The 12,131-nt window shown below is 37.5% G+C and overlaps 1 protein-coding gene across 22 annotated transcripts in view; it reads left to right on the top strand.

Annotated features, from left to right (window-relative positions):
• The window catches only part of NFASC (neurofascin), a 222,619-nt gene extending 216,989 nt beyond the window's left edge, over nt 1–5,630 (top strand). For 21 of the 22 annotated variants that reach the window (XM_089681130.1, XM_089681128.1, XM_089681122.1 and 18 more), the window contains one exon: nt 3,351–5,630. In XM_089681130.1, the coding sequence (XP_089537256.1) occupies nt 3,351–3,582 (232 nt within the window). In that variant the 3' untranslated portion in view covers nt 3,583–5,630. The remainder of the gene's footprint in view (nt 1–3,350) is intronic. The other variant, XM_089681127.1, reaches the window with a different exon arrangement.
• Nucleotides 5,631–12,131: the final 6,501 nt, after the last annotated feature.

The following is a 12,131-nucleotide window of genomic DNA, read 5'->3' as shown; positions in this document are numbered from 1 at the left end:
GCTATTATGATCTCACCTCCTGCTACATTCAGTCTCATCGAGCCACATTCTTCCACTCTCTGCATTCAGTGCTGTCATACACTGAATGTCACCTCCTCATCCAGCCATGTGCTATATCTAAAGCTCGCTGATCAGATCTAATGTTCCGTGAGCCGTAGATCTGAAATGTATTTTCAGGGGTTCCCCGAGATCTCAGACTTTTTGTAAAGGGTTCCTTTGAAGGCAAAAAGGTTGAGAAACACTGATATAAGGATTAGTTGTTTTCCATTTTGCAACACTTCCCCTGATTTGTACTGTGGAATCTCACCTGAATTCTATCCAATTTATTAAAGTTAAGACATGATGAAGAAGCTGCTGTAGAACACCCAAGGCATGCTGTTACCAGCCTCTAAGTATAGTAACTGGCCTATTGTCAGACAGATAAGTCACATCCACAATGCTGTTTCATAATTTTTTTTTACAAATCTTTGATAAGGATTGCACATTAGCATTTAATTGTAGAGACAGATTTCTGACTATTGTGTAATGTTTCTATTTTAATTTGGAAGTTGATATGTTAAAATTTCTAAAATAAGAGAAAAGGGTTGAAAAGTCACAAAGGGCAACACTGAAAATAATATTGTACTTTCCACTTTAAAAAGCAGAATATATTTATAATTTGGCAAAATCAATCTAAAAAATGATTGTGATGGATTATTTTTATATTTGTCAAAATATGACAAAAGTGATTGGAGAAAATGCAGAGCATCTCTGTAAAAGAGCAAAATTGTCATTTTTGGCATTTTTCAGAAACATATAACTGTCAGTTTTTATATTTCTCAGAAACATCTTTAAATAGGCTCCTTACTGCAATGCTTATTCATAGTTATTATAAATATAGATTCTACAAAATTGTTAGTGCCTAAAAAAACTAAAAATATCAATGGGGGGGCACCATCATCTAACAATTTACAACTTACAACTGAAAAAAAGAGGAAAGGAGGAAATACCTCAATTCTTGGACTATCTTGGTACCTACAAGGGATCCACATAGTTTTTTAAATTTTACAAAACTTTTTTTTACAAATAAATTAAAAACCACGAAACAAAGAAACACTACAATAACATTTTACAGTTTCAGGTTCATATTAAGCTAATTTCCCAAATGCTAATAGCTGACATCCAATAGCAGAAAGTTCCAGATCGTAGAGGATGGGAAAGAATCTGCTGCTGTTGGTTTCGTGACATTTGTCGCTTCCTCAGGAGGAATGTGAGCCAATATTTATCTAAGACAAAATATAAGTGAACATTAACAAACAATTTAAAGAAGAAATTCATATGTACAATATATATATATATATATATATATATATATATATATGTTTGTATGTGTAGCTGTTTACCCTGCTTACCCTATGTAGCTGCTTACTTTTGTCTGAGATAACTATTGGCTCACATTTCTCCTGAGGAAGCGACGGATGTCTTGAAACATATAAAGGAGCAGCTGCAGCTTCTTTCCCATCTTCTACGATCTGGACCCTACATTCTGCTATTGGATGTTAGCTATTAGCATTGGGAAATTAGCTTAATATGAGCCTGAAACTGTAAAATCATATTGTGGTGTTTCTTTCTTTTGTGGCTTATAATATATTTGTAATAAAAACATTTCTAGTATTTAAAAAAAAATTGTGAATCCCTCGTCTTTTGGGTACTGAAACAGTCCATGAATTGATGTATTTCCTGCTTTCCATTTTTTTTTCAAATATAGATTATAGCAAGGTGCATTCTGTAAAAACTAATTGTGCAACCCCACTGGGAGTCGAAAACACGTTTAGTGCCTAGGTGCTAAAGAGAATGGTTTTCAAACTTATTGTCCTACACTGATGCATTAAAAGCAAAGGCACAACCAAGATTTATTTTTCTTAATGACAAAAATACATCAGAAATCAGCTATTTGTATTTAGATAATATATGTTCCCTCACCAGCTGCAGTTTAATCTGAAGCATAGGATGTTGAGCTTTCAAAAGAAATACTATCTGAATCATTTTTACTCCATAGTTTGACAAAAGCTTTTTAATTCCTCATCTAATGATAGAACAAGCAAATACTCATTCTAACATGTTGAAACTATTGCAGTATTAAAGAGATGTGATCCACCTCACTCATAATCTACATAGTTCTGCAGCCAATGCCTTATATATCTTACTAACCATATACATTTTACTGTATAACATTCTTTCAAACTTTCTCCCTTTCCTAAAGTGGTATTAAATCCAAAAATACACATTTATTTTATTGAAGCTTACCAATTCTTAGATGGTTGCTGATGGATGCATTTATTTTCTTTCTTAGGCTTTCTCTGTTTCATTTTCACCTGGTGATCCAGCCAGTAAGTCTGTTGTTTTTCAACAGAACAATCTGTTCTGCAGATGTAGCAGTTAGATCAAACTATTTACCACTCACAGGGGTGCTTACAATGATCAGCTTTTATTTATTTATGTAAAACTTTTATCCCAAAAGGAACAAAACTGTTTCTATAACTGCTTACTGTGAGCTGGAGTTTGGCATCAGTTTGTTAGTGTATCTAAATATGCTAGTACATCTAACCCTCCCCATCCCTCCAGACTTACAGTGCTGTGCTGATGTTGAAAGGTGCCTCCTGTGCACTTTCATCCAGAGTGTAGGCCCTCAAATACAGGAGATGTGTTACTGGCTAGACTACCAGTTGAAAGCAGAGGGGAAAACGCCTAAAAATAGGAAAGTAATACCAGGACATCTAATGATTGATAAGTTGTAATATATTATATTTTTGTTTTGGGGTTTATTACCACTTTAAGAAATGTTTAAAAATAGCTGTTAATAAGCAAAGCTGATTTAACTTTTTCTTGCTTTGTTTTCCTTTCTGCAGCAGTAGATAAATATTAATGTATATTTAAAAAAGCATAACGTGGGATAAATTGTAAACTCCTGCCTATTTTTTTCTGTTTGCTGTTTGTGTTCCATTAAGGAAATTGTGGTTCACTTCCTGTTGTAAAAGCGCATTAGGAGGTGAGAGTCTTTTCAAAAAGTTAGGGGAAAGTTAAAGTTAACAGTAAAAACAGTAAAATTTTGGATTTCATATTAGTTTTTGTCCCAGTGACAATGACCCTCAAGACAACTACAGAGGGGTTTTCTTGTCAGTGTGAACACAGACTGCAGAAGAAACATAACAGGGGTTTTAATATTTCCCACTCTACCCAAAATAAAAAAAACTAAATGAAATGTAATGAAAAGTAAAATCTAGGTATGATATAGTTTTCTGCACTTGTGTCAGCTGTCTAATAAATGGAACTGGTTAACTGATATTTTTTCTCTTTTTTTTTTAAATAAGTGACGAGGACAACAAGCCACTGCAGGGCAGCCAGACTTCAATAGATGGAACCATAAAGCAGCAGGAAAGTGATGACAGCCTTGTTGATTATGGAGAAGGAGGAGAAGGACAGTTTAATGAAGATGGCTCATTTATAGGGCAGTATACAGTTAAAAAGGACAAAGATGAGACAGAAGGAAATGAAAGTTCAGAAGCCACTTCACCAGTTAATGCCATCTATTCTTTGGCATAGGACTTTGCTACTTACCTTCCCTATTCCTCAACTACCACCTCCATGTCTTTGCCTCTCCTTGGAGCACAGGTTCCATCTTCACCGTGCAAGATTCAGATTGTAAGCCTGCACCTGAGTGTGGATTCTGCTAACATCCAAAGGACAACTACCATCCAAAATACAACTAGGAGGCATGGAAGTGTAGAGCGCAATCCCCTCCTACAGCTGCTGCAGTTCCTGTACAAGCCCCACACAGTATTATTACCTGCTGGGACATCCTTGAGCCTTGCCTTGCAATCTGTTAATTGTAGTTCCATTGAGTTCCTCAGGTGGATGACTGTCTGATATTCAAAATACATAGAAATTTCTTCAGAAAGGGGCTGTCTAACTTCTCCTAAGGTTCACAGTATTTGTGTCAGAACTCAAACTCTTGTCAGACTGAACTGAACATTTCTTACTATATAATGTGACATTGCAGCAGTATAATTGATGGTCGGCCATATACTTAATCCCTATGTAACAAAAATGTGGTAACTATTCATTTTTTTCCCTACCTCCAATTTTAATATGAGTTATATGCTCTGCTCCAGAGTATTCTGTAATATGACACATATAACAAACAGGGCAATAAGACACTCTGGATTTGTGTTGCTTCATTATCATTCCTCACAGACCGTGTCTTTTACAATATTTTTACTGCTTATGGGGAACCCGGTACTGCCATTCAACACATCCCAGTCACATGGACCTTTGATTGTAGCTGCTATCTTAACATATCCCACTATCTCAGTGTGTAAGAGCCAACTCCTGCCATTACCCCTTTTCTGCAAGAAGGATATAAGGAGCAACACAGTAGCTGTACTAAGAACGTGAAATAACCGCATTACATACAGTACCTAAACCTTTACTCTCTGTGGCACTAACAATCTATGCAGAACATATCTGTCCCTGTCTTGTCTTCTGTTTGAATCACCCAATTATTCATCTTCTTTTAATTTTGAAGAAAATTGTCACTAAAATGGTGTAGATGGGACCAGCACCGACCAAGGGTGTGTAAAGAAGAAGACTTGGCAGTGCCCATATTTGTAAATGCTTGTGATTATAAAAGATCAGATGCTAAATGAAAGTTATAAGCAATTTGTGTTCTTAGGTAGGGGAACTGCAAAAGATCCAAAGTGAAACTGTGTACACTAATGGGAATGCTTATGCATATGCATACATACGTATAAGAGCTTATTTTTCTCTGTGGGTGTGGCACCCTTACTATATTGTATGTGTTTCCATATTGTTACAGACAAGTATGCTAGGAAAATAGTGGTGACAGACATACTGTCCTACTAATGCATATCAAGTGTAAGGAGAAGGCTGGAACTTCCACTGCCTATATTGTACCATATCAGAGTGTGTTCAAATTAAGGGGAGCTGGCACTGCCTTAGTATATCTTAAGCTGTGTTCTGAAGCTTTGCCAAATTGGGCCTTAATAGTCACCCAAAATTAAAAGGGTGCCTTCACCCACATCATGTGTAGTAGTGGTACAAAGTTGTCCCAACTATACTTATATAACACTCGGCCTTGTCTCTCCTTTTGCACTAACTATTCCTTCATTTTTTATGTTTGAGTAAGACTTGTAAATAGTAACTTAAATCCATGTTTAAATACCACCCAGAGAAACATTAATATATTTATATCTAATCATTATACATTATTCACCTTTATACCAATGGAATGTTGGTTTGCCCATGTAGATTCTTGGTACTAAACAAATAAAACTACTTTCTTCCGCTGAGCGGGTTTACTTGCTAGAGTTGAAATTTGTAATAAATAATCCTCTTGCAAGAGATGCTGCAAAGTCCTCCAAGACAGTAGTGACCCCTTCATTGAAAAATGAATAATCAATGTTTTTTTCACAAATAAGTATCATTGAATCCTTTTTATGTTTGTTTGGAGCAAGCAGAGAACTGCATGAGCACCACTAATCAGTTTATATCTGTCTGTTGTCCGTTCCTCGTTTTGTCTTTTTTAATCACTGTAAAACAAAAGAAATAAATTCATTTTTTTTCAATTTCAACTCTTTTTTCTTTAATATTTTTCAAATATGTAAAATTACACAATTAACATTTTATTACATAGTTACAGAGTTAGGTTAAAAAAAGACACAAGTCATCTTGTTCAACCAATAGAAAAAATAAACATATAGAAATCCTCCATATATACAATCCTATACCCTGGATACGATCCTGCTATAGTTATCTATTGCTTGTTTTTTTCAGCAATAGATCACTATTAGAAATGATCTGTTGTTGCACATCAGCATGGAGGGACTGAAACTGGTCTCCACTGACCAAATCCTGACCCTACATGGAAAAATCCTTTAATCAGAGTTGGAAGCTCCTATCCATCCAAAGTTTCTGAGCTTCCAAATTCCACATTACAAATGAGGAAATACCAATCCTGAGAGTACTGTAACTCAGTCCTCCCCTTTCCAACTGGACTACCCTGGAACCCCTCACCCTGCATCAAAAATGTAATCGCACCGTTACCCCTAAAGGTACCACAACCCAAATAGTGGAGATATGTATCTCCTGTTCAGGACCCATCCCTGGTAACCTGTACATAACCCCCACACCTTGACGCAAAGGTGTCAGAGGCACTGGGCATTCTACAGTGTACCCTAGAGCGGGCTTCAGTTTTCTGATGTTACTTCCCTGGCTTATGTTCCACCACAAATTTTTGTGTAAGACCAAGCACTATCTGGTTATTCTAGCATTCTTGTGTCCTGTCTCATCCAGGTCATTGGGGTATGGTCTGACACCAAACAAAACTTCCTGCCAAGGGGAAACTAGCGTAGGGAGTATAGTGCGCACTTAATTGCAGGACACTCCAACTCCACTATGGCATTATTTCTTTTGCTCATACTGTCAACTTTCTACTAAGAAAGACTATGGGGTTTATATCCCCATTGACCTCTTGGGGACAGAATGGCTCCTAAGCCTTCACTGGAGGCATCCTTTTGGGCAATACATTTTTTAGAGAGGTCTGGAGCAGCCAGCACTCAATACTAGCACAAAGCTGTTTTAAGGTCCTGGAAAGCTTCTTCAGCCCTGGCATTCCACTTTTCTGGATTAACAATAACCCCCTCCTTCTTTAGAGAGTCCAGCTGGAAGGTGTAAGGTGGTGATATACTGGGCTGGTCCTAACCTCTCTATCAGTTTGTCTACTCGGGACACTGGATATGCATCCAACTTTGATACCTCACTGAGCTTGCTGTAACCATTACAAAACCGCAGAGTCCTGTTGGGCTTCGGTGCCAATGGTATAGTCCTTGGCATCTGCCTTATATGGTTCCCCTGATAGGAATGGGGCGATGAGGCTGGCCTACTGTTCCCGAAGTCACCCCTCTCTCTCAGCCATCCACTCAAATATGATCAGGAAAGCCTCCAAATCATCATGGGAAGTAAGCTTGTAGAGGAAATGGCTGGCCTGCACTGGGTTGCTATTGCAGTCACCAGGGGGGCCTGTTGAGCCTCCAGCTGCTGAGCCTGTATTAATAAAGATAGTCTAGCTACTAGTCATTCATTATAAAGTAAACATGGTGCTTACAGTACATCCCAATCATCAGTACAATAATAGACATACATTTTTAAGAACAGGGACTTTTCAGGCACCAAGTTTGACAACAACTATTTTAAAATTCCATTTTATTGAACTTTAGCTTAAAAAGTGAAAAAGAAGTTCTTGCAAAATATGAAGGTATGGTATCCACAAATAAAATTGACCAAAGAAAAACCTTCAACTGTATTCAGGAGAAACTTCTTCCAGATCAATATAACCCCAACGCATTTTTGAATTCATGCTTTGAATCTTCTTCAGGAGAGGGTAATTGGTAATATGACATATAAATGTCAATTCAAAACAAAGCCTTGATAGCAATCCTCTTGTGTCGCATAGGCAAAAGGACCCCCGAGTGATCACTCTGAACAGATGAAGGCTAGCCAAAATATTTATAAAAACACTAACTACAATATATAGACCAGCCAGATAGTCAGTATGGATATACAAGTATAAAAGGCACCTACATTTGAAAGGTAGTGGTAAACAACTGGTGAACTGTGGTGCACTGTGGATAATAGGGCTTGCAGGATTCAACAAAGAATTTCCACTTAAAGTGTTACTAAACCCAGGACCCTGCATTCACTATATCTGGTCTCCCACAGTACACAGAACATGGAAATGCAATTATTTAAGTAAATATAAACTGCTAAATACCTTTTCTCATCAGCAGTTAAAGCCATCCTGTGGCTACTATCAGTGTTCAGCAGAGCACTGGTTAAAGCTTTGGGAGGAGTTTTCTCTAGGAGGATGGAGAACCCCCGACCTCTGTCTGGACAGTGCTGATTGGCCCTGTGCTAATTACATGCACACTCCTAAGAGAAAAAAAAGCAATACACACCAAATTGAGCACATGCAGTGTCTCCACACGATACGATATGTCTTATCAGGAGATAAGAGGGGAGCACTGGAAGAAGGGTATGATCAGAGAAGTCAGGAACAAATAACATTTTTACACAATGCGGAGGATTAACCCCTTAGGTTCCACAGTGAGTATAACAAGCATGCTTTACTGCAAGTACAGACTGATTTTTACTGGTGTGGGTTTAGTAACATTATATTATATGTAGTCAACTGGAAAATAATAAAAATAAATACAAGAACCACTGAAGAATGTTCAACCAACACCAATAGTAAACACCCTCCGGGGCCCCAAGGATGAAAATACCAGTCTATTTAGATTTAGAATTGGTACCACAAAGTCATCCAATTCCATGATGATTAACAATATAATTGCCACAGGAAGAAAATATATAATATTTGCCACTCACTAATCAAAAATTACATGAAACACTACCTGAGAAAAAAACAGATGTATGGATGGGAGGTCAAGGATAAGGAAGATATAAATTGTATCCCATCACAGGTTCATATATCTGAAACTATTGCAGGGACCACCAAAGGGAATAAAGGAACACCGGCTACAACATGAACATATATATATACAGTTGTGTTCAAAATAATAGCAGTCAGACATCACTAACCTGATCAATCACTGTTTTTGGTAGAAATGATATTTCTACATGGCAAATAATTTACTAGCAGGTGTAGTAGAGTAATAGAAATCCAACAGACGCAACAGTCATGACATGCATGCTGCTGATTCTGTGTAATTGAATCACTAATTGAAAGGGGCATGTTCAAAATAATAGCAGTGTGGAGTTCTATTAGTGAGGTCATTCATTCTTTGAAAACAAGTGGCAATTATTGCCCTTATTTAAGGAAGGAAGGCAGCAAATGTTGTACATGCTGGTTACAGTGCATTTCTCTCTGAAATTCTGAGGAAAATGGGTCGTTCCAGACATTGTTTAGAAGAACAGCGTACCTTGATTAAAAAGTTGATTGGAGAGGGGAAAACATATAAAGAACTGCAGAAAATGATAGGCTGCTCAGCTAAAATGATCGCAAATGCTTTAAAATGGCAACCAAAACCTGAAAGACATGGAAGAAAGCAAAAAACTACCATTCGAATGGATAGCCAAAATGGCAAGGACTCAGCCAACAATCTGTTCCAGGAAGATCAAAGAAGGTCTAAAGTTACCTGTGAGTACTGTTACAATTAGAAGATGTCTATGTGAAGCCAAGCTATCTGCAAGAAGCCCCCGCTTACAGTTGTGTTCAAATAATAGCAGTGTGTTGAAAAAAGTGAATAAAGCTCAAAATTCTTCTAATAGCTTTTATTTCCATACACACAAATGCATTGGGAACACTACACATTCTATTCCAAATCAAAACATGAAGAAAAATATATCAAATTTGTGTTCCTCTAAAAAAAATTGAAGAAAAGTGAATATTAGACTGTTCAAAAAAATAGCAGTGTTTGTATTCTTCTTTACAAACTCAAACATTCACTATATAAACTGAAAAATGTTTGAAGATTTTGCTTTCCTTTGAATCACTTCATTAATATTTAGTTGTATAAGCACTGTTTCTGAAAACTGCTGTACATCTGTGTTGCATGGAGTCAACCAACTTCTGGCACCTGTGAACAGGTATTCCAGCCCAGGGTGATTGGACTACATTCCACAGTTCTTCTCTATTTCTTGGTTTTGCCTCAGAAACTGCATTTTTGATGTCACCCCACAAGTTTTCTATTTGATTAAGATCCGGGGATTGGGCTGGCCACGCCATAACGTCAATCTTGTTGGTCTGGAACCAAGATGTTGCACGTTTTCTGGTGTGTTTGGGTTCGTTGTCTTGTTGGCACACCCATTTCAAGGGCATTTCCTCTTCAGCATAAGGCAGCATGACCTCTTCAAATATTCTGATGTATTCTAACTCATCCATGATCCCTGGTATGTGATAAATAGGCCCAACACCGTATTATGAGAAACATCCCCATATCATGATGCTTGCGCAACCATGCTCCACTGTCTTCACAGAGTACTGTGGCTTGAATTCAGTGTTTGGGGGTCGTCTGACAGACTGTATCCGGCCACTAGTCCCAAAAAGAACAATCTTACTTTCATAAGTCCAGAAAATGTTGCGCCATTTCTCTTTAGGCCAGTCAATGTGTCTTTTTTTCAACAGTGGGAGTTTGCGGGGGCTTCTTGCAGATAGCTTGGCTTCACATAGGCGTCTTCTAATTGTAACAGTACTCACAGGTAACTTTAGACCTTCTTTGATCTTCCTGGAGCTGATTGTTGGCTGAGTGCTTGCCATTTTGGCTATTCTATCCATTTGAATGGTAGTTTTTCGCTTTCTTCCACGTCTTTCAGGTTTTGGTTGCCATTTTAAAGCATTTGCGATCATTTTAGCTGAGCAGCCTATCATTTTCTGCAGTTCTTTATATGTTTTCCCCTCTCCAATCAACTTTTTAATCAAGGTACGCTGTTCTTCTGAACAATGTCTGGAACAACCCATTTTCCTCAGAATTTCAGAGAGAAATGCACTGTAACCAGCATGTACAACATTTGCTGCCTTCCTTCCTTAAATAAGGGCAATAATTGCCACCTGTTTTTCAAAGAATGAATGACCTCACTAATAGAACTCCACAGTGCTATTATTTTGAACATGCCCCTTTCAATTAGTGATTCAATTACACAGAATCAGCAGCATGCATGTCATGACTGTTGGGTCTGTTGGATTTCTATTACTCTACTACACCTGCTAGTAAATTATTTGCCATGTAGAAATATCATTTCTACCAAAAACAGTGACTGATCAGGTTAGTGATGTCTGACTGCTATTATTTTGAACACAACTGTATATATGCAATTAATATATCAACATATCCAAACCAACAATCAAGACTAAATATTAAATAGTAAATCCTTTTCCTAAATTATACCTACATCCACTGCAGAGTGCAAGAGTAGTAGTTCACCATGACCAAAATGTCCACATTACAAATCCAAATGAGCTAACTCCTTTTATATATACTTGAGTGCCAGCAAGTATCAACGCCTTAATTTAATTAGTTTCCCATTAGTAAAGTTCAGTCTTCATTAAAGCAACACCTGACATAGGGAGGGAATCCACCAACCTCACTAAAGATGTCCTCAGATGACTTCCGGGCCATGGTGAATGTCACTTCTGATGCAAATGCGACAACATGACATAACTTCCGGTCAGACGCAGTCAGCACTGGTACGTGTCTGTGTTCCTTGGTTGTCAAGCAACCAAGTCTGAATTCAGAAGACGGAAAACAGATGTAACCATACAGCCACTGATGCTGTGCACAAGATGCCAAAAAAGCCGTGTGTGAGGGCCGGATGCCACACCAGGAGGATGAATAAAAAATTACACAATAAAACAAATATTTACAAAATACTAAACAAGCAAAATCTATTAATCAGAACATATCAAACATTCAGATGAGAGTTTTTTGGAACATTACGAACAGGGAGAGAGAGGATGGAATCAAAACTGACTCCCCTACAACTCCCTGGCTGCAGGGCCCCAAACATTTTAAGAAACTCTCCATACATAATCAATTGATTAATACGAAAACAAAAATATACAAATAAATCAATGTTTCTCAAGACATTATATCAAAAACACCACCATCAATATCGTTCTGATTTACCTGAGATGAAACCCTCTAAAATTGGTTTGAAGCTAATTTTTTTCTTTAGGGTATATAGTGACCTTCAAAAAATGAATCCATTTAATCTACTTTTGTAACAAGATTTTATTGAGATCCCCTCCTCTATTGCTGCAATATATCCTTTTTAGAGTCCAATATTATTTGCATCCTATATCCATGTGTTGACAATGTGCCTACCAATTGGTGAGTATATATTACAGCTTGCAGCAGCATGTGTGTGTTTATAGATCCTACGCCACAATTCATGTATTGTTTTGCCCACATTGAAGGCTCTACTTGGGCAAGACGTAATATAAACTACCCCTTTTGTAGAGAGGTCCACATAATGTTTTGGGTAGAATATCTTTCCATTTGGTAACATAGGGTGTCTTTCCAAGCAGGAAAACTGACAGTAATTGCATGACCCACACA

Source organism: Staurois parvus, unplaced genomic scaffold (assembly GCF_062004578.1).
Source record: "Staurois parvus isolate SC_StPar_1 unplaced genomic scaffold, SC_StPar_1.0 ptg000261l, whole genome shotgun sequence".
Lineage (NCBI taxonomy): Eukaryota > Metazoa > Chordata > Amphibia > Anura > Ranidae > Staurois > Staurois parvus.
The sequence above is the reverse complement of the archived record's forward strand: the minus strand, read 5'-3'. Positions and strand labels throughout refer to the sequence as shown.